At 41.8% G+C, this 23,542-nt stretch overlaps 1 protein-coding gene across 1 annotated transcript; it reads right to left on the reverse strand.

The window, feature by feature from the left end:
• Window positions 1–721: 721 nt before the first annotated feature.
• Window positions 722–19,311, reverse strand: LOC120024896 (macrophage-stimulating protein receptor-like). The gene is made up of 20 exons (XM_038969252.1): window positions 18,091–19,311; window positions 10,310–10,486; window positions 10,057–10,179; window positions 9,772–9,942; window positions 9,342–9,502; window positions 8,259–8,394; window positions 7,891–8,027; window positions 6,970–7,149; window positions 6,717–6,816; window positions 6,373–6,591; window positions 6,069–6,209; window positions 5,719–5,872; window positions 5,431–5,520; window positions 5,033–5,248; window positions 4,721–4,801; window positions 4,235–4,416; window positions 3,976–4,085; window positions 3,616–3,781; window positions 3,299–3,435; window positions 722–953 (listed from the first exon to the last, which is right to left on the reverse strand). Exons 1-20 carry the CDS (start codon window positions 19,309–19,311, stop codon window positions 722–724), a joined length of 4,134 nt encoding a protein of 1,377 aa, XP_038825180.1.
• Window positions 19,312–23,542: the final 4,231 nt, after the last annotated feature.

A 23,542-nucleotide genomic window follows, 5' to 3' on the forward strand; every position in this document is an offset into this window, starting at 1 on the left:
GTAATAATATCCTGATGGACTCATTAAAAAATATAGATAATTTGGGGGGTGTACACATGTACACGTTTATTTACACACGTGTGAATTGGAAATGTGTTTTTTGCATATCCCAGCTGCATATTTACCAGTGACAGTTTACACAAGTGTCAGTTGTCTCTGATCTACTGTAAGTGTAGAGTGACAATGGGTGAAACAACCACATGGGAAGAAGCTAATGTAGAAAATGTTCAAACTTAAATTACATAAATGAATATCTTATCATATTGGAATTTTACATAAATGAGCCATTTTACTCAAATCTCACAGGAACAAGAGTATATAAACAAATAAATATGTTAATTTATTACACTATCTAAAACACATTGTGCATGAAATAAAAGTAACAGAATAATGACAGATCACTGTTAAAACATTAGGGTACATTTTGTTTGGTAAAAGTATGATCCAAAATATACAGTATAATTACTACATCTCAAGAAAATTAAGAGAAAACATATAGACATTACATCCATTCTTATTTACAAAAAGCTTTGCCAGGTAATATACTATAATGTGAATGGGGGAGGACCATTCAAGTCCCTACACTTAGAACACTAGGTAGTAAAAGACAAGTCATTTTCTCCAGGATAACCGACGACCTTTAGTTTGACTTTCTAACTGAGCCCCTTGTGCTCATAGCACCAAGCCATACTGTACTACATGTACCTGTCCTGATGTGACATCAGGAGGACATTGAGCGTGTGTCTTCAGTGTCTGAGGAATCACACTCGTCTGCGGACTCTGTGAGGGCAGGGTAGGGGCGTGGCTGGTCCAGATTGACGTAGGTGACCTTGAGGCTGATGTAGTGCTCCCCCTCAAGGCCAGACAGGATGGTCAGGACAGCAGACACCAGCGTTGCGAAGCTGGGTCTCATCTCTGGGTCTGGGTCCCAGCACTGCAGCATGATGGCATACCTGGAGAGAGTTACATATAGCACTTACTATGGGGCTTTATTCTAACAATAGAAATACAAGTCATACACTACCGTTCAAAAGTTTGGAATGTCCTTGTTTAAAAAAAATAAATAAAATGTTGTCCATTAAAATAACATCAAATTGATCAGAAATACAGTGTAAACATTGTTAATGTTGTAAATGACTATGGTAGCTGGAAACGGCAGATTTTTAATGGAATATCTACATAGGCGTACATAGGCCCATTATCAGCAACAATCACTCCTGTGTTCCAATAGCATGTTGTGTTAGCTAATTCAAGTTTATCATTTTAAAAGGCTAATTAATCATTAGAAAACCCTTTTGCAATTATGTTAGCAGAGCTGAAAACTGTTCTGATTAAAGAAGCAATAAAGCCTTCTTTAGACTAGTTGAGTATCTGGAGCATCAGCATTTGTGGGTTCGATTACAGGCTCAAAATGGCCAGAAACAAAGTCCTTTCTTCTGAAACTTGTCAGTCTATTCTTGTTCTGAGAAATTAAAGCTATTCCATGCGAGAAATTGCCAAGAAACTGAAGATCTCGTACAACGCTGTGTACTACTCCCTTCACAGAACAACGCAAAATGGCTCTAACCAGAATAGAAAGAGGAGTAGGAGGCCCCGGTGCACAACTGAGCAAGAGGATAAGTACATTAGAGTGTCTAGTTTGAGAAACAGACGCCTCACAAGTCCTCAACTGGCAGTTTCATTAAATAATACCCGCAAAACACCAGACTCAACGACAACAGTGAAGAGGCGACTTTGGGATGCTGGCCTAGGCAGAGTTGCAAAGAAAAAGCCATATCTCAGACTGGCCAATAAAAATAAAATATTAAGATGGGCAAAAGAACACAGACACTGGACAGAGGAAGATTGGAAAAAAGTATCTACAGGGACTAATCTAAGTTTGGGGTGTTTGGATCACAAAGAAGAACATTTGTGAGATGCAGAAAAAATGAAAAGATGCTGGAGGAGTGCTTGATGCCATCTGTCAAGCATGGTAGAGGCAATGTGATGGTCTGGGGGTGCTTTGGTGGTGGTAAAGTGGGAGATATGTACAGGGTAAAAGGGATCTTGAAGAAGGAAGGCAATCACTCCATTTTGCAATGCCAGCCATACCCTGTGGACGGCGCTTAATTGGAGCCAATTTCCTCCTACAACAGGACAATGACCCAAAGCACAGCTTCAAACTATGCAATAACTATTTAGGGGTGAAGCAGTCAGCTTGTATTCTGTCTATAATGGAGTGGCCAGCACAGTCACCGGATCTCAACCCTATTGAATTGTTGTGGGAGCAGCTTGACCGTAAGAAATGCCCATCAAGCCAATCCAACTTGTGGGCGGTGCTTCAGGAAGCATGGGGTGAAATCTCTTCAGATTACCTCAACAAATTGACAACTAGAATGCCAAAGATCTGCAAGGCTGTAATCACAGCAAATGGTTTGCAGGACACCGTTTGAAGGACACAATTATTATTTAAATTAAAAATAATTATGTATAACCTTGTCAATGTCTTGACTATATTTCCTATTCATTTTGCAACTCATTTCATGTATGTTTTCATGAAAAACAAGGGCCTTTCTAAGTGACCCCAAACTTTTGAACGGTAGTGTACAAATTGCTTAACTGAAATAAAACAATATTGTGCAGGCTATGTACTTATTTCAATTTACGGACCAAAATGACTTAGCAAAAGCGATATGGAGACGATTTATGGCTTTTACATATTTGATGTGTTTTTTCCCCACACAGAAAAGTCAGCCATTATGTTTTGTTATCCTACTCTACTGTTGTTTTCTCAATTGTTAATCTGTATTTCAACACTTCCTATTTTTCACTGGGAGAAGGGACACATTAGATTAGACTGTAGGATGTATCATTGATAATGGGATGAGGACACATGGAAAAACATGTTGACGTTCAGATGTAATCTCACACCAGTAAATGTGTGTGCATATGGGCGCGTATGAGGATATCTTTCAAGTGAAGCATATTGATGATCATTAACTCCCAGACGACATTGCTTGACAATATTTGGATATGTGTGTGGTGGACATTTACAGGTTTAACACTGCAGGTTGACCTTTCCAACATCCTTTAATTACTGGCTATACTTTCCTGTTCCTCTTTGTTGCAACTGTAGAGGTGGGAAATTCATCCAGAACATTCAGATTTTTTAAAGCATCTATGTTACTGTATAACCATATTTACTATAGACATATAATTTGTTTACTTTGAAAAGGGCTTCTCTTTTTATTTTGAGTTCTACTATGAGGTATTTCCAACAAAATGAACTGTTATCTAGACTATCCTTACCACTACTTACAAAGGGTCAGAACAGAACTGTGGTTGGGGGAGTCTCCTGCCTTTCAGCAGGTAATGTGTGATGTCATAGGGGTCCACCTCTGGGTAGGGGCTTGCTCCTCTGGTTAACATCTCCCATATCAACACCCCAAAGGACCACTGTAATAGGAGGTCATGATGAAAGTTAGCATGGTGAGAAAGGATTTGGGTGTAATATAAAGTTGCTCTTATTGCTGTGTAGTAACACTGTAATTAATCAAGTAACAACATTGTCCGTCCTAATTCCACAAATGCTGCCTAATTCTTATTATGTTATCAGAAAGTAATTCCTTCACTTACTACGTCTGACTTGGCAGTGAATTTCTGTGTCTGTAGGCTCTCAATGGCCATCCACTTGACTGGTAGCTTGGCCTTCCTGTGGTCCTGAACACTGTAGTACTCCTTATCGAACACATCCCTGGCCATGCCGAAGTCTGCCACCTTCACTGTGTACGACTCATCCAGCCTGCACAGACAATAGTAAGGGCAAACATAAGGGTCACAGATTGGTGATCTGTGAAAGCAAGCCTGCAACTATAGTACAGTAGGATTGCTAAGTAAAATAAAACCAGTTTGCTTATGTCAGGACTAATGTGTAGTTTAAAGTGGTGACTAGCCCCAGTCACAGAGAACTGAAGTGACTGCTCAACCCTGACTTACATGCAGTTGCGTGCTGCGAGGTCTCTGTGCACAAACTTCATATGTGCTAAGTACTCCATCCCCTTGGCAACCTGAAGCCCAAAGCCAATCAGGTCTTTCACCGTGGGGTTCTATAGGAAGAATCAATATCACACAATAAAGATGTCGGTCACATAAGCCTTGAGATATATCACTCAGGTGTTAAGGAGATCCCTTGTATGCTGATCAAAGTGAACAGGTGGTAGTATTGTAGCTACTGTTTTGGCACCGGCTTCCTCACCCTTTTCTCACAGCGTATGAAGTGGCGGAGGTCCCCGTGCTTCATATAAGGTAGTACCACCAGGGGGAGCCCCTCCTGAGGCAACAGGATGCCCAGCAGAGAGAGAACGTTGGTGTGATGGAACCCCTTCATCAAGATGCCCTCCTTCAGAAACTGCTCTACCTCTTCTACATCTGTTATCCCTGATATGGCACACACACACACATGCACGACACATGTACAACACACGCACACACAAATGCATGCTCATATGCAGGGCACACACACACAAATGAACGTAAAAACTGCTTATGAACAGTCAGCATTTACAGATAAAGCTTAAAAACCCTAAACAAACCACATTAAACCTAGTGTACATGTTTAATTCTTCCTGCGTATGAGCAGGGTTGTTCCATGTTTACCCAGGTGGTCACATGTACAGGTGACTAATACTCAGTCCACCTGGTTCAGCTCTAGAACATTGTGAATCAGGAAGGAGGTGCTCACTGTTCAATGACTTGACAGCACAGTGGATTTCTCTGTTGTTATGGTCTGTGAAGTAGCCATGGTAAACTGTGCCAAAATGACCTTGGGGAGATAAGAGAACATTATTATCATCAGAAACAAAATTCAGCGACATACTGTATATCACGTCATCGGTGTGAGTCCCTATTATGATCCATGAACTATAAAATTGCTGATTTATATGCTATAATAACACCCTCTATCCATCAGTCAAGGTGGTATGGGAGTAGTAGCCTATGTGCATTTGATTAAAAAGCACTCTCTGTGTGCTGTACACACTGTAATGAGACTGACCCTTGCCGATGATCTGGTGGTGCTGGACGATGAGCATGTCTGCTGGGATCAGCACGTCCTTCACCTCCTCCAGGAGCTCTGGTCTAAAGCTGGAGATGGAGATCTTCTCAGGGGGCATGAGGGGGTTGAGGGTGGGGTCCATGCTGCCTGCAGCATAGGCCGGGCTGGGGAATACCACTGGGCTTCCCAGAGCCGAACTTGGCCTCTGAGGCAGGACTACTAGAGTGGTGAGGTGCAAGGTCAGTAGAGTTCCTTCAGCATGTGTAGATAATTCATTTATGTCAGTATGTGTAGATTTCAACCACTGTTGTTGAAACCTAAGAATAGAAATTGAACGAGACAAAATGGATTGATAGATTCCCTACATAAAATATTATATTAGCCAATTACAGTCTCACCTCTTCTGTAGTCCCCTACAGGTGACAGTTCCACACTACTGCTGCCGGAGCGGTTGTGGTTATGGGCCAAACGGGTCTCCACCTGAGAGGCTGGAAATGAGTTTTCAATCATAAACCAAGGGAGTAGGGAACCGCATCAAAAGTCAACAAGACAATGTTAGCTACCACTGTCACTTTACATGGCTGTGGAGGTCCTACTGAAACCAGTTGCATAAGACATCCTCATTACCAGTCATTGGGGTTGTGTAAGATGGCCTGATTAAAGTCCAGACAGACAGGGAAACCCACCTTTCTTCTGCTTCCTCAGGTGCTTCATGACTACGAAGGCCAGCACGGCCCCCGCCACCAGGGCCCCCAGTATCCCCAGTACGATGCCCACCATGTAGTGGTTACTGACCAGGACCACAGTCCCAACGTTGTGAACCTGCCCATTGATGGAGATCTGGGGGAGGATAGACAGTGGGTCAGATCAAGACTGCTGCCAGAGACTACTGTCTTGTTTTTCTCATTTAACCACATATTTAGGGAAAACAACCAATTGGAGCCCAATAGTAGGATGTTTATTGCTTGAATCTATGTAAAGTTGTTGACATACTCTAATGTTGAATGGACAACATAGTGTCCAGTTACTAACTTACCTTCACAGGCAGTCCACTGATGGTTACGTTTCTAGGGATCCTGCAGGTGATTTCATTGTCCAGAACCTTCGCGTCACAATCCACTCCTCCCACTGTCATAGTGATTGTCATGCAGGAACTCACAAGATTCAGTTTCTGGTGCTGTGAGGGGAAGAAAAAAAGAGTTCTGAGTTTTTCTTCTTGAAAAGGTTTAAACAGTATGTAAGCAATAAAAACAATAGTCTTAACTCCTTCTGATAGTAAGTTGCAGTCAAATAGACATGACACCATTAACATTTTGTTGTTATGGCACTGTTGCACTTACATGTAGTGACACTTCATCTTGTCCAGCATACAGCCTAAGTACATGGCCCTCAGTTTCAAAGGGTATTGGCTCGCCATAGGGGTGGTAGGAGAACACTCCATTCCACAGTCCAACAGCTCCATCCATATCAAAGGAGAGCTCCCCTTCCTCTGTCTCTTCCCGGGGGAAAGCAGGGGTTATGCACTCCATCCGTGTGGGCAACGACTTGCCTTTGCACTCCTGGAGGGAATTATAAAAATAGCTGTATGAATATGATTATATTATGTATACTAAAGAGATAAACATGTTTTCATCTCTATCATGTACACAGTATGTGGTAATATAATCTTACAACGAGATCTTACTCTGGTGACAGGCTTCAGGTGGCTCTCATTGGGCCTAAAGCGGATGATGGTCCTGTATACAGAGTCCAAGTTCTTCCCCTCAATGATTATCTTTGACCCCCTGGAGAGTGGAGAGACGATAACATAACAGATTCTACAGAGACCCAACAGCAGGGCTTAGATTGATTGACCTTGTCTCATGGTTGAGATGGTAACACTGATCGTAGAGACTGGTCATTCCATATAGTGAAGAAGCCTCACTGGCTTGGCCTACCTGTCAAAACTGCAGTCTGGGAGGACGGCTGTGACCTCGGGGTTCTCTTTGTAGTAGAAGACCTTGGTGGTGAGGACGGGGGACTTGTCTATGAACACACTGAGGGGGACGTCCCTCACCTCCGAGATGGGCTGAGACAGACAGATGATGGAGGACATGTTCCCTCTGGGCGCTGTGACACTGGAGACAGGTGGAGTAGAGAAAGTCCAGGGTTAGTGCTCCTACAGGCTATACTATAGGATGTAGGTTCACCTCACTCTACATTTGGCTTTCAAATCTGACACATTAAAAAGTTTAACAGACAACTTAAAATATATACTGGTAGAATATTTGAAAAAAAATATCTATATATATTTCCACCACAGTGAGTTAGTCATCAAAACAACTAGTTTTTCATTCACTCCCTGTAATTGAAAGGTTTAAAGGTTAATTTTTTTTAAATAATAAGTAGTCTGAGCACAGTCAGATCGAAATCAGTTTCCAATACTGACATTACTGTATAAACAAATGCTGGGACAAGCATGCGGCTCTCACAGGTAAATAGTAGACAGTGAATTATGTCAAACTCTTAGAAGAAAGGTGCTATCTAGAACCTAAAAGGGTTTTTCAGCTGTCCCCATAGGAGAACCCTTTGAAGAACCATTTTTGGTTCCAGGTAGAATCCTTTTGGGTTCCATGTAGAACGCTTTCCACAGAGGGTTCTACATGGAACGCAAAAGAGTTCTACCTGAAACCAAAAAAGGTTCTACCTGGAACCAAAAAGGATTCTCCTATGGGAACAGTGGAAAAACAATTTTGGAACCTTTTTTTCTAAGAGTGTACAGTCAGGTATTTTAGAAGTCCAGGTTAGAGAAAACAGACTTTGGATGAAAACATCACAAGAGAGACATAATAACATAACCAGTAACTGCATCTGCCCACCTGGTGATTGGGCAGGGCTCTCCATTCAGAGTGACCCTTCTGGTCTTCCCAGCATCCAGGTGAGGCCCAGTCACAGTGATCAAAGTTCCCCCAACACGAGGCCCGTAGTTGGGCTGGATCTCTGTGATGTTGGGAATCTGCCAGAGGGAGCAAAATGTCACCAATTTAATCATACGGCCATTCATCAAGTATTGCTGAAAAAGTGATGGTGACTTTGTATGTACAACAAAGGATACTTCCAAACTCACTTGATATTTACAATATGTTTCTGTTACATCCAATAATATATCTTATTATTAACAGAGGCATAATAAAATGAATCACCCAACTACAACTAAGCAGTTAAATCAATGGTAGGTTCAAATTACCACAAAGGTAAATCCTGGCATCTCTGCTTTCCCGTCGATGGAGTAGCGGCCCTCCACCTTCCCCTCTTGCACCTCTACAGTGATGTTAACTGGTTTGGACAGCTCAATGGCCCCAGAGCGAATCTTACACACCAGGCTAAGGAGCGGCACAAGAACAGGCTCATCAACATGTCAGTGTCAAACTAACATTGATGCAGCAGAAATCACCACGAGACATGAATACATTTCAGTTGAATTAACATCTATGTTGCATTACTAGTTGAGTAAAACCTACCTACATATAATAAACCTACTGTATACACTGAGTAAACAAAACATTAAAAACAGCTGTTCTTTCCATGACATAGACTGACCAGGTGAATCCAGGTGAAAACTATGATCCCTTATTGATGTCACTTGTTAAATCCACTTCAATCAGTGTAGATTAAGCCTTAAGACAATTGAGAGATGGATTATGTATGTGTGCCATTCAGAGGGTGAAGACCTGCAATGCTGCTGGGTTTTTCAGATTCAACAGTTTCCTGTGTGTATCAAGAATGGTCCACCACCCAAAGGACATCCACCCAACTTGACACAACAGTGGGAAGCATTGGAGTCAACATGGGCCAGCATCCCTCTGGAACGCTTTCAACACCTTGTAGAGTCCATGCCCCAATGAATTGAGGCTGTTCTTAGGGCAAAATGGGGATGCAACTCAATATTAGGAAAGTGTTCCTAATGTTTGGTATACTCAGTTTATGTCAATATGTCTAATATGATTCACTGTGTATCTCTGTCATTGTGAGTGGTACTCACTGAGAGTGTTCAAACTTAGTCCAGGGCTAAGAGAGTATACACACTTAAACATTCTAAAGTGGGCTAGCACCAACCTTGGCCCAGGACTAGCTGGCCCTGCTTTGGAGCAGGATTAGCACCGACTTTTCGGGGCTAGCCAATCACAGAGTTCTATTGTTACCTAATTTGAATATGCTACTCCAGAAAAGTGACATTTGGTTTTAGTTCTGCTTGTGGGAACACAGGCTAAGTTAACCCAGGGTCAGTCTTTGCCTGGGGCGAAGAACAATGAAGTGTGAAAAAGCCTACTGTGTGTTGTTGCTCTTCAGTGGCAGCACAGCACAGGCTGTCTGTCCCAGTCTGACCAGGTGGGTTCTGGAGCTGATGGCAGGCCTCAGGGGAGACTGGAACTCCCAGCCACACAGAGTCAGCTCTGACTGACCATCAGGGGGAGCCATCTTGGGAAAGAACTAAACCAAACAGGAACAAACAGACTCAGCATATGACCAACAATAACAACTTAGCATAATCACAACATACAAATACAAAGTTATGGTCACGTTATGCTCAGGTAATCTGTGAATATGGACAATCTCAAACATATCTTTATGATAACCAAACATGCATATGACTAATGCCATTTCTAGCCAGCATTAACAACCATGGTATTGGTGGGTAGCTAATTGCTCCAATCTAAACTGCATTAAACAAACACATCCCTCTCCCCAGTTCTTCTCACCCCGGTGATACCAGGGGGGCAAGACTTATTCCTCCAGCGGCCACTGCACTCCTCCTTCCAAGAGCACACTCCAGAGCACCAGCCACAGCCCATGAACTCAGGAGCCATCAGGCACATTGCACAGGTCATGAAGTGCTGGCAGCCTGGCCCCCTCTGAGGTACCTGGATCACCTGCCAGCCAAAGAAAGAGATGTGATTAACTTTGATCAAATCAAAGAGTCACTTTGATTGCTGTGTACAGTGTATTTACTAACTGTAACTGATTTTGAACAGGCTTTTCCATACCTTGTCTCCAACCACAAACAGTAGAGATTCTGACGAGTACACAGCAGCAATGGAGGAGACCCTCTGGTTCTCTACCAAGGTGTAATTAGCAAAGATAGTAGGGCTTGATCTTCTCAAAACAAGCTGACAAAAAGACAGAGCAGATAGTTAGTAATCTATCAAAGAAGGGCCGGACTGTGTTCACATTTTTCATTCATTAGCTCAAATGGAACAGGATCACACACTATTGTGAGCTCTCTGTCCCCCTCCATACCTGCAGGAGCCGTCCAGTGGAGGTGCCAATGTGTGCCACGGTCTTGTTCTCAATGGTGGTGACCAGCAGTGAGGTGAGCAGGACATCATTCATCTGCTTGTTGAAGAGGTCCACTCTGTAATAAGGCTTAGACACCATGCTGGGGTGGTCCCTGCAGGTGGCGTTGTTCTCCATGCTCTAGTAACAGGGAGATAGGCCATAGTAGATAGGGAGACGATGTACGTTTTTAGTAGGGCCGGGAGTTTTTTCTGACCACAGGCCCAGACCAGGCAAACATTTGGGGTCCTAGTTATAGCCCATAACAACAGCCCAGAGTTTTTCCTGGTCAGGAAACCATGTCCAAGTCATGAGTAGTATGAATCTATCAGAATCCTTCTGGGCTTCAAACAGAGGACACTTAGGGGTATGAAGGACTGCATATATAAATCTAATTGTGCTCTTCAAATAATAACATAAAAAAGTACATACACAATATTTAGATAACACTCTTAGAAAACAAGTTGTTATCTAGAACCTTAAATGGTTCTTCGGCTGTCCCCTTAGAAGTACCTTTTGAAGAACCCTTTTTGGTTCCAGGTAGAACCCTTTCTACAGAGGGTTCTACCTGGAACCAAAAAGGGTTCTACCTGGAACCAAAAAGGGTTATGTTATGGGGACAACCAAAGAATACTTTTGGAATACTTTTTTCTAAGAGTGTAAATAACAGAAAGCAAAAAAAGTATTATCTTGATGCATGTACAAATTGTGTTCACATTTCGTAACAAAAGCCCTCCAGCTCTAACCTGTTGGCTAAAGTGCTTTAGTAAACGTAGGGCAGTATATAAGGGTACATGACAGGCCTTGAGGCACTACAGCCTACTGCTGTTGTTTTGTAAACAAATGTGGCATGAAAGTTCTAGGAACAAGGAACTGGATGAGCAGCTTTTCTGATGGCAAGTGAACAAGGAAGAAAAAGTTGTAACGCTTTAGAAGGGAACACTTTGAGAACACGCCGACCAGTGAGTTGCTCCACAGTTCTGATGTTATAATTATGTCAGTTGTAGTCTGTGCATCATTATTGACTCATTCTGCCCACCTTCCTCATGGGACCAGAAAACCACAATGGTGTCTGGCCTCAGAGGCCACAGTGATTCATAGTGCTAATATATTCTAGTGATCACTCTGACGTGGTACAATTAAACCTATTATTCGATCCATCTAAAGAGGTACAAATAACATGATAAAGAAGCAATCATTGTCTCAGATTTCAAGTTACAACAGTCAAGAATATGCACACAAGCTGTTGTGCAAATCAGGAATTCTCCAAAAAGGCAGTTGAATCAAAAACTAGAAGAAGAAGGATATAGCCAAGGAACAGTATATGCTCATTAGTTCAACAGAACTGCTTGTGGTGTTTGGGAAACAGTATCTGTACTACTGACACAAAAGTGAATATGTCGTATGATCAGAGTGTTTTTTCTGACTGTCTCGGGAACTTATAAAAAAAGCTGTTTTCTCCCACAATACTGTACTAGGAAAAGATTGGTTAAGGTGGGTTTATTTCCATGGTTTCATAACATCTGTGTGTGCTGGAGGTAGCGGGCAGACAGTGTGGCAAAGACCAGACAACAGTAAGCACTCAATGCCATGGGCCAGTAATAGTACACTGAAACAGACTTCAAATTATACAGTCGGGTCCCAAATTATTGGCACCCTTGATAAAGATGAGCAAACATTTTTATAAATTGTATTATTTTAATTATTTACATTTTAATACTAATACAATTGGTCAGAGGTTTTGTTTAACTAATAACCTCCGCTTGCGAGGATAGTGACACAGCATTTTTCTCAAATGTTTTATGAGATTGGAGAACACATTGGGAGGGATCCTAGACCTTCCTCCATATAGAGAGACCATTCCTCCATCTTTCCAGATCCTTGATATCCTTAGTGTGCGATTAAGGACTACCCTCTTCAATTCAAACTACAGGTTTTCAATGGGGTTCAAGTCCGGAGACTGAGATGGCCATTGCAAAATGTTGATTTTTGGTCAATTTACCATTCCTTTGTAGATTTTGTTGTGTGTTTGGGGTTATTTTTCTTACTGGAAGATCCACTTGTGGCCAAGTTTCAGCCTCCTGGCAGAGATAACTAGGTTTTTGACAAAAATGTCCTGGTACTTGGAAAAGTTCATGATGCAATTGACCTTAACAAGGCCCCCAGGACCAGTGAAAGCAAAATAGTCCCAAAACACCATATTTTGCAGTAGGTATGAGGTTATTTTCTGCATATGCATCTGTTTTTCGACACCAAACCCACCACTGGTATGTGTGGCCAAAGAGCTCTGTTTTCAAGTCATCTGACCACATAAGAAAATATATCCACTTCAATAATGCCTACTACACAACAGATAATGACACTAGAAGGAAGTGTAGTTGTTCTTGTGAGAAGCAGGGTTATTGGTATCAGCTATGAGCTACTGTTGGAGAGGGAGGGGCCAGGATTTCAGATTTCTGTAAATTCCAGCTGGCAGGCCACTGCTGCCCTGAATTGTGAAAACACACAGGAACAGAAAAGTACTGTAAAACATGGTAGAGGTGGCCTCAGTTGCCTTCACCTGGAATTGCAGTTTTGCAGAATGAGAATCTAATGAAGGATTATCGTTCATCCACCCATTTAATGTCAAGTGTGACTAATAGTGGAGAAAACTACACAAACAACATGTTAGGTCTTGGGCTTCTCTTAGCATTCAGTTAACGATGTCTGACATCATTCCATAATCTCCAGGTCAAATCTACCTGAAAGCCACATCCATTTTTCCTCCCACAAGTTTCATGACACTTGGATTAACATCAAAACGATGTTTTTTAATTCCCTAATCCTGGGCCATAATATTTCAATTATATATCAATGTTCCGTGAGCACAGGAGTTTGTTGGCAAGTTCTTAATTTAGCATAATACTTCGCTTATGAATCTGGCCAAGATTTCAAGCTGTCATCCATCTTCAATATCATTGGAACCTCTAAATTAAGGCAATAGTTATCTGATGCACATAATGTGGCTAAAAGTCAAACTCTCCAACGGCCTTACAGGAACATTCCACATTCAAGGAAGTTCATGGCCAGGCTTCCTTCAGTTTGCAGGAGGCTGAATGTATCTCACCGGAAAAGCATCTGATTGAGCGAAACAGCACCCCTCTGTCTCAGTATGTGTACCCCTCTATCTGATGCCGTCTGGTCAAAAAGAGTATGACATTGTTGCCGCCCGTAGCATTGAATGCAAGGGAAGCCAGCGAGCATTTCGCTTCGCTTGATAAAATAATAATAATAATAGACAATCAACGTTGAGCTAAACCGAGTGAGCGCAACTGTGAATGATCCTGGCGCACCAAAAAAAAGTGTCAAGGGAAGCCAGTTTGGATTTGGCTTCAAACCAATCACAAGCCAAACGTAATTTACAGAAAAAAATGTATTATTGCATCTCGTTGTGTCGTTGTCCTCCGGTGGCTAACTAGCTAGCTAAAATCGTCCCTTTCCTAAATTACCCATGGATCGAGATAGGGATTTGGACTAGTGGTTTTACTTAATTCTCCGTACTGGCAAACTATTATAATGGCGATTCTGATCTATCCATAAATTCATATATTGTTTCCCTGGCCTGAGAGGATGGAAGTTCAATATGCAGCTAGAGGTAGTAGGCTAATGTTAAACTAGCTGGCCTGGCGCATCGTTGCCCATCAAAGAAAGTTAGACTAACGAGCAAGCATTTTAACCAGGTAACCTAGGACAACAAAAACTAAAAGTGTGTACTGTATGACAGAGTCATGAAAGAGAGGACGATGGCATTGGCGTTTCAGGGTGAGTCAACATGTTTTTTTCTACTTGCACGCACGTGTAACAGTATAACTTTAGTACGTCCCCTCGCCCCGACCTCGGGCGCGAACCAGGGACCCTCTGCACACATCAACAACTGACACCCACGAAGCGTCGTTACCCATCGCTCCACAAAAGCCGCGGCCCTTGCAGAGCAAGGGGCAACACTACTTCTAGGTTTCAGAGCAAGTGACGTAACTGATTGAAATGCTACTAGCTCGTACCCGCTAACTAGCTAGCCATTTCACATCCGTTACACTCACCCCCCTTTCAACCTCCTCCTTTTCCGCAGCAACCAGTGATCCGGGTCACGGCACCAATGTAACAGTATAACTTTAGTACGTCCCCTCGCCCCGACCTCGGGCGCGAACCAGGGACCCTCTGCACACATCAACAACTGACACCCACGAAGCGTCGTTACCCATCGCTCCACAAAAGCCGCGGCCCTTGCAGAGCAAGGGGCAACACTACTTCTAGGTTTCAGAGCAAGTGACGTAACTGATTGAAATGCTACTAGCTCGTACCCGCTAACTAGCTAGCCATTTCACATCCGTTACGCACGCACGCACGCACGCACGCACGCACGCACGCACGCACGCACGCACGCACGCACGCACGCACGCACGCACGCACGCACGCACACGCACACACACACACACACACACACACACACACACACACACATATATATAAATCCGTACCATGGACAGCCATATCATATTTAGCTTACGTTGATTGGACAAAATCGTTTTTTGATATCTTAGTTGTCACTGTATTAGACTAAACATAGGTGATTTGATGATGTTGAAATATTGATGTTGAAATGCTGCTGGAATAGTGGAGGCAGCTCCTGTTTTCTTTGCAACTTGCAGTAACTCTCTGTGGTTCTAAATCAATCATTTTTTAGTAGTCTGAAAATGTTGGAAACATTAACTTGCTTGACCATGCTGTAGTAGGTCATGTAACTTTTTGTTTTGTGGACTTCACCAGGCAGATGTTGCTCTCCGGTTTTGTGATGAAACAAAGGTGTGGTTGAATTTATTCTGCCACTGTATCTTCTTATTGTCTCGGCCGTACGCCTATATATCACGATGACAAGGGATATGAACTAACAACGCAATTATCACAACACATAGGTTGTAATATGGCTTTTTTCCTGGCTTGGCTTCCTCAGTAATTTTACCCATGCACCGCTACTGCACAAAACATTGTATTTTACCCAATTTAACAAAAGAATGTCAGAACCAGAGATCTGTAGAGGTCTGGGAATGTTTGCAGAGTCAAATGAGATGTCATAGTGACACTCATTGGCATGTTTTCAGCTAGGCCTATTTGCTGATATTCTTGGTATTACACAAATACAATTAACAACAAAAAAATTAACAATCAAAAATGTTGTTTAATTTCCAGATTAATGAGGCATAAAATTCATTTGACTGACAATAGAACATTGCCAAAGGCACTGTTAAAGTACATGTGCCATGAGAGATTTATTCAAAGACACATATCTGGAAACAAGTTTAAAAGCTAACTAACTTCCAAATACATTGGCCTCTGTCCAAAATCCTGTTCCTTTTCAGCTGTTTTCTTGTGTTGGAATAATGGTGTGTCCTTTTTCCATAAAACAGTTTTACATCCTAAAAAAGAGCTTCCGGACAAATTGATTGCTCCCTAGAGGAGTCAAGGAGTCAGAAGTAGGGTTGCAAAGCTACCGGTAGTTTAACAAAGTTACCGGAATCTTCAGGTATTTTGGTAATGAATAGAAAATCTATAGCAATCTATGGTAAATTTTGTAAATTTTGTAAAATATATATATATTCATATATACTATTAATTTTTTATATCAGTGTCCATATTGTCCCTGAGTTTCTAATAGATAGGCCATATGGTTCAAGAGAAAATTGCCTTTTTAATGAAAAAAACATCTAATCATAGATGGCATTATTAAGAAAACAAAAAAATCACAACTGCCACTGGTTTGATGCCAAAACATTGACAAAAAATACATATTGACATTGTAAAATAAATAAAATAGTGGAAAAAATATATAAAGGATATTTCATGCTGAAAACCTCATACTAAACACCAATGCTATTCACTAAGTTGAATAGACAAAATATTAGCTGACAACAGAAGAATTTTGATTAAGCTTTATGGATGTGTCATCTGGGCAAAGCTGTCATCAAGGCAAAGGGTGGCTACCTTGAAGAATCTCAAATATAAAATATATTTTGATTTGTTTAATACTTTTTTGGTTACTACATGATGCCATATGTGTTATTTCATAGTTTTGACGTTTTCACTAGTATTATACAATGTAGAAAATAGTAAGAATAAAGAAAAACCCTTGAATGAGTAGGTGTGTCCAAACTTTTGACTGGTACTGTATGTAAGGTATTTATTTATTTTTTATTATAAATTTGCAAAAATTTATAAAAACCTGTTTTCGTAGAATAAGGACGTAACGTAACAAAATGTGGAAAAGGTCAAGGGGTCTGAATACCTTCCGAATGTACTGTAGAATATACAAATTATCTTATATCTTCATCTACACAGGAATGAGAGCCGTTAAAATAATCTGGATTCCTGCCATAAGAGTAGTACAGAATGTTTCAGTCCTCCAGACAGCTCCCATTTGTCTCCTGGTGCACTCATTATCCTTCACACTGTTTCACACTTTTGTAAAACTTTTTTTATATAGTTATCAGTGGATCACCCACTCTCACTGACTTCACAGACATACAAGTCTCCATTTTACCAGTCCAGCCAGGCATGTACGCACTGTCGTAGCTGAATCAGAATTAGTTAAGTAACATAGGGGCGGCAGGGTAGCCTAGTGGTTAGAGCGTTAGGCTAGTAACCGAAAGGTTGCAAGTTCAAATCCCCGAGCTGACAAGGTACAAGTCTGTCGTTCTGCCCCTGAACAAGGCAGATAACCCACTGTTCCTAGGCCGTCATTGAAAATAAGAGTTTGTTCTTAACTGACTTGCCTAGTTAAATAAAAAAAGGTTAAAAATGTAAGTCGCTCTGGATAAGAGCGTCTGCTAAATGACTTAAATGTAAATAGCATAACTATGCAGAATATCAGAAAGAGAGAAGGGCTCCACTATGTCTGTATGCTAGTCACTCCCTTCTTTTCCCATTGGGGGGAGGAGTATGGAAGAGTCTGAAATCATTGTATTACCCCTCTCATACTGTTGAACTTATCTTTCATGGTATATGACCTAGAGAATTACTCCCCTTTCTGAGCTTGTCCAGGAGGGGGTGTATTTGAGATGGGGGTATCTAGAATTGACAATTGATATATGCCATTGGATGAGGTAATGTTTTGGTCCTAAGGGGTACCAAGAACGAGATTAGAACCTCGGTTAAAGAGACCAAACTGAACGATAATTTATAGCTAATGCTATAAATTATGGGATACTCCTCTTTCAAGTAAAAGGTTCTTTGTGAACTGTTCCTAAGATCTGTGTTTCGTCATGTGAGTTGAGAGGGGTGTGTCTTGGCTATAAATGATACTAAGAATTGTTTTGTAGGGACTCTCAGAGAATTCATTTATAGACACTGAATTGATCTGAGAGTCAAAAGGGCTATGGTGAAGCTCATATAATTAAAGATGGACTTTATAATATAACTCTGACTTGTGTGTGGTTTGCTCTCTCATCACGTAGTAATACAGGAAATTACCACGACAGCACACATCTGGGCTTCCTCTCTGTACTGCTCAAGCAGCCAAACTAACTAACGTTTACTCAGTCTGTCACAAATATTAGAGTGCAGTAAGCCTGTAAGCGAAAGACTACATGCTATATATGCATTGTGGAGACATACTGCACAGACGGAGTATACATACAGTATATAACACAATTTATCAACACCTCTCTGGAGAAACCTGTGTGAGTGTTGAGTGGGTGAGCTGGTGAACTCACCTCATGAGGACAGCTCTCGCAGGCCTGGAAGTGGCACAGTCCCCGGGACAGCTGCTCTGGGCCGGACTTACAGCAGTCATCCACCCCGTCATCGATAGCCTTGTTCACGTTGTCCATGGGAAAGGCACAGAGGGCTGAGTCGTGCTCTGTGACCCCGTTGTCATCTGTGACAGCGAACACTCCATACAGGATGTCATCCTCTTCCTCTGCCCCTAGTTCATCTGCCAGCTCCCTGCCTGCCTTTCCAAAGTGGGCTGCCTGCACCACATTGTAAACCACATCCTTAAAGGCCTCGCTCCCGCTCACCGGGTTCCTCCTCCTCCTCCGCTTGGGTTCGAAACGGCACTCCAGAACCACCTCCCGGTACCTTCTCATCTCCCACTCGCTCCTCGGCAGGCGGCCCAGCCGAGTCTGAAACGGGGAGAACTCCTGGTCAGGGCTCTCTCTCTGGACAGACAGGAAGTAGACAAACTCCTGGGTGAAGAAGCTGTAGACATACTCAATGTTGTAGGTCCGGCGCAGGCTAGGCAGAACGGTCAGTCCCCGGACGTCGCTGTAGAACCCATCTTCTGTTGCCAATGGTCGGCGCACTGATATGGACTTCCTGCCATATCTCTGTGTAACACTGTCGTTGACAGTGGCAGCCACAAAAAAGTATACAGTCTGCCCCTCCTCCACCATGGTGACTTTGGTTCCCAGCGGGCTGGCAAGGCAGTCAGGGCAATAGGCAGCAGAGTTAGATTCTTTTCTGAATAAACATTTTGAAGAATTCTTATTGGGTGCTTGTCCATCTGTCTTAAGTTGGTGAAAATGGCACACACCATATTGAGAACTCCCACAAGAATATAAATACATAAAGAACGTATCCAACAACAATACCTCATTGTCAGTGTTCTCTAGGAAGTTGGGATCCTTGTCAACATCACACAAATTGCAAATCTTACACTCAGGGCTGCCCACAGGGCCTGTAGGAAGCTCCCACACCTTCTCCAAACTCATGTTCACAGCTTCGACCACATTCTGAGATGCAACATATACTTCCTGGTACATTGAGTTGGTCACTATGTTTTGGATGGGGCTTTTTGTTTGGAAGAAGGGCATGGTGTAGGCCACAGAGAAGTTGACAGGGCTAGGGGCTGTGGAGGGACAGGTGTCCAACGCGGAGACCAGGACAGTCTGGAGCCAGACACATGTCAACCACTGGGTGGCCCAGTGGACCATCTCCAATCTGGGACACAGAGAGAAGGGAGCACTGACGTCTTTGGGTTACCTCCAGGTCTGATGGTTGGACAATGTCATCCTTATTGAGACCAGCTGCAGATCTCTGAGGAGACGAAAAATTATGAATTATTAAAGTAGGATGCCCAGACAGTCCACAAGATTGCAGTCAATATGACTCCTAAACTGTAAACATAATGTGATTTTATCTAAAAAACAAAGAGCTGAGTACTTTCTGACCAAGCCAAATATGAGAGAGACAGTGATGAAGAGACGTGTGGTGATAAAGAGCCAATGTTAAAAGCTTCTGCTGAATCATAGTAAATAACAGCCTAATAGGACATGTTTAGACACCGGTAGCCAAAGAGAGTTGTGTTGGTATTACACAGTATGTGTCTGTGAAACCTTTTCTTAATTAACAATCTGAAGTATTTCATAAAGTGCCTAAAAATGTAATGCTCTGTCCTCTAACCTCACAACCTAATAATGTAAAAGCCCCAGTAGTGTCAAAAAGCATCTATCCCAATTTGTTCCATGTTCTCATACAAAGGTTATAGTAATTCAAACCCTCTGTCTTTCTAGCTCAATACAGATCAATAATCCAGACTTCTTCTAATTCAAGAGAATAGTAATCTCCCTGGAGGTTTTAATTTCCCTAGAGGTCTTTACATTCAAATGATGAATGGGTTGAAATACATAATTGCTAATCAATACTGAACAATGTAATTACAGCTAGTACTGAAGTTGACCAAAGCACTCCCATGTCCCCTGGACATTCTGCATTTTAATTGAGCCTGATCCCCTGGGTTGATGTTTAACTGGACACATCATAGCAATGTAGCACTCAGGGACCTGGGCCTCTCTACTTTGCATTCCTGTCACAACCACTACGTGCCTTTCTGGGAAAAAGATGCACACGGACTGATGGTCATACAATACGTGCCTTCTAAGTCCCACATGAATATGGGAGCTTCTCAAAAACGTGTTGTGCAATTTCAACAACAGAATAATTATAATGAGGTTAACTACCGGTATATAATAATCTTCATGATACAGTAAAAATACCTATAATAATTTGCCTTTAGACTTGATTGAAAATTGGAAATATAAAATGTTGAGTCTATATACAACATCAATAATTCATAGAATTGCACTGGTGTACATGTTACATTTTAACACCTGCAACTTCATGTCAAACCAACTGAGGTTTAGTGTTTAAAACCAGAAGGGACATGGGTATACATATTAATAGGACTGATTGACTTTCTGCATGCTCATGGTTAATAAACCAAAGGTTTGAAATTGAGTTTCCATTCATTGCCATTTTTAGGTAGGCATGTGATGCATTGTAATCTGGTTTAGGTAATTGAAAAGTCACAAATAGCATTACCTTAGCCTTTTCAGGTGCTTTCTACAAATGTCATTAGGAGAATAGAGCATTACAATAGGCTATGTATCAATGAATACAGTGGAGTACACTACTTTGTCTATGCAGCTTGGTCAACTGTCTGAGCCATGAGTCCGCCTGGGAACATCTCCAATAGCACTAATGTATTAGCTATCCAACTAAACTGAGATGTGATTAAGAGGTTTATAATTCTCACAGCTGCCCTGTTAAACATGCAATAAGGCAATAAGAGTTTATCTGACTAGCAGGAAATGCCATGTGTATATCATCATGGAACAGTTAAGGTACACAATTCCTCCATAAAACCAGGTAAATACATACAGTAGTAGTCAATACACTATTATATATATTTTTTTTTATTTCAGCATATCTCAACCTAGTTCTAAGATTGACAAAAACAATATAGACAGAAATAATGTTGTCCTTCAAGTGGAGTAGAAACACACTTGACACACAGTCACTGGTTGAATCAACGTTGTTTCCACGTAATTTCAACTAAATTAAATTGAACCAACGCGGAATAGACGTTTAATTGACGTCTGTGCCCAGTGGGAGGTTTGAAACACCCAACGTAGACCAGTTACTGGGAATCTATCATAGAAAATCGTAGATTATATTTCAGATTATTAAATCGTATCAGTGTGAATATGACCTTCTTCTGAATCCAAGTTGAATACATTCGATGTCTAAATCACAGTATAGTTGGGTGAGGAGGGAGAACGAGGAAACTCATCTCACATTATATAAAGCATTTTACGACACCATAGCGTTTCGCTACTTACCTGTTTGAGCTAATGAAAATAGATCACGAATCTCTCATTTGTCTCTGACTGCATTGCCAAACTCTTGACGGCGCGCGGACTTGAACATGTAAACCTACTTTTTCACTCCACCGATAAGCCTATTGATTCTAATACAGCATTACATGAGCCTGAATTTTCCCAAATAATATTGCCTACCCTATTCAAAAAAGTATATTAAAAAATGTAAACAGTTCTTAATTCCATGCACAAGTTGAACCATAGACTACATGCAGTACTCCTAAAATGAGGGAACGCACGCCCCTCCTCTTGGCGCGCACTAGTAATACAGGGTAGCATCTGCCAAGTGCATAAAATGACAGTGAAATTGATGAAGCTTGCCACTTGACTTCAAAAATGTATTTCCTATGTATTTATTCACAAAGAAAAAAACTGTTTTTGATTTAACATAAATATATGAATGAGTAGTCCATGTGCAATTGTTGAAAGTAACGAAATAAAAACAATAAAAAAACAAATTACAATAAAATCTTACCAAAGAGGGGGTAAAAAAAATCTGTCTCTTGTATGTGGTTAAATAGTTACTGATGTCAGTTGTCCTATGATAGCCTACAGACAAAATTCTCACAATGTGTTGTATTCAGACATGAACACCTACACATTACATAACACATGTATTATTTATCCTAATATTAAGTCAATAATCCCTAGGAACATTTGTTAGACTTGTGGCACAAATGAACAGTGGAGTAAAGTACTTAAGTAGTACTTTAAAGTATTTTTTTTGGGGGGGGGTATCTGTACTTTAGTATATATATTTCTGACAATTTTACTTTTACTTCACTACATTCCTAAAGAAAAAATAAATTTACTTTTTACTCCATACATTTACCCTGATACCCAAAAGTACTCATTACTTTTCGAATGCTTAGCATGCAGGAAAGTGGACTAATTCACACACTAATCAAGAGAACATCCCTGTCATCCCTACGGCCTCTAATCTGGCGGACTCACTAAACACATGCTTCGTTTGTAAATTATGTTGAACATCCGAGTGTTGGATATCCATAAATTAAACAAAACAAGAAAATGGTGCCGTCTGGTTTGCTTATATAAACTCAGCAAAAAAATAAACGTCCCCTTTTCAGGACCCTGTCTTTTAAAGATAATTCGTAAAAATCCAAATAACTTCACAGATCTTCATTGTAAAGGGCTTAAACACTGTTTCCCATGCTTGTTCAATTAACCATAAACAATTAATGAACATGCATCTGTGGAATGGTCGTTAAGACACTAACAGCTTAGAGGTAGGCAATTAAGGTCACAGTTATGAAAACTTAGAACACTAAAGAGGCCTTTCTACTGACTCTGAAAAACACCAAAAGAAAGATGCTCAGGGTTCCTGCTCATCTGCGTGAACGTGCCTTAGGCATGCTGCAAGGAGGCATGAGGACTGCAGATGTGGCCAGGGTAATAAATTGCAATGTCCGTACTGTGAGATGCCTAAGACAGCGCTACAGGGAGACGGGACGGACAGCTGATCATCCTCGCAGTGGAAGACCACGTGTAACAACACCTGCACAGGATCGGTACATCCGAACATCACACCTGCGGCACAGGTACAGGATGGCAACAACAACTGCCCGAGTTACACCAGGAACGCACAATCCCTCCATCAGTGCTCAGACTGTCCGCAATAGGCTAAGAGAGGCTGGGCTGAGGGCTTGTAGGCCTGTTGTAAGGCAGGTCCTCACCAGACATCACCAGCAACATCGCCTATGGGCACAAACCCACTGCCGCTGGACCAGACAGGACTGGCAAAAAGTGCTCTTCACTGACGCGGTGTTGTCCCACCAGTGGTGATGGTCGGATTCGCGTTTATCGCCGAAGGAATGAGCATTACACCAAGGCCTGTACTCTGGAGCGGGATCGATTTGGAGGTGGAGGGTCCGTCATGATCTGCGGCGGTGTGTCACAGCATCATCGGACTGAGCTTGTTGTCATTGCAGGCAATCTCAACACTGTGCGTTACAGGGAAGACCTCCTCCTCCCTCATGTGGTGATT

The sequence above is a fragment of the Salvelinus namaycush genome, chromosome 2 (assembly GCF_016432855.1).
Source record: "Salvelinus namaycush isolate Seneca chromosome 2, SaNama_1.0, whole genome shotgun sequence".
Taxonomy (NCBI): domain Eukaryota; kingdom Metazoa; phylum Chordata; class Actinopteri; order Salmoniformes; family Salmonidae; genus Salvelinus; species Salvelinus namaycush.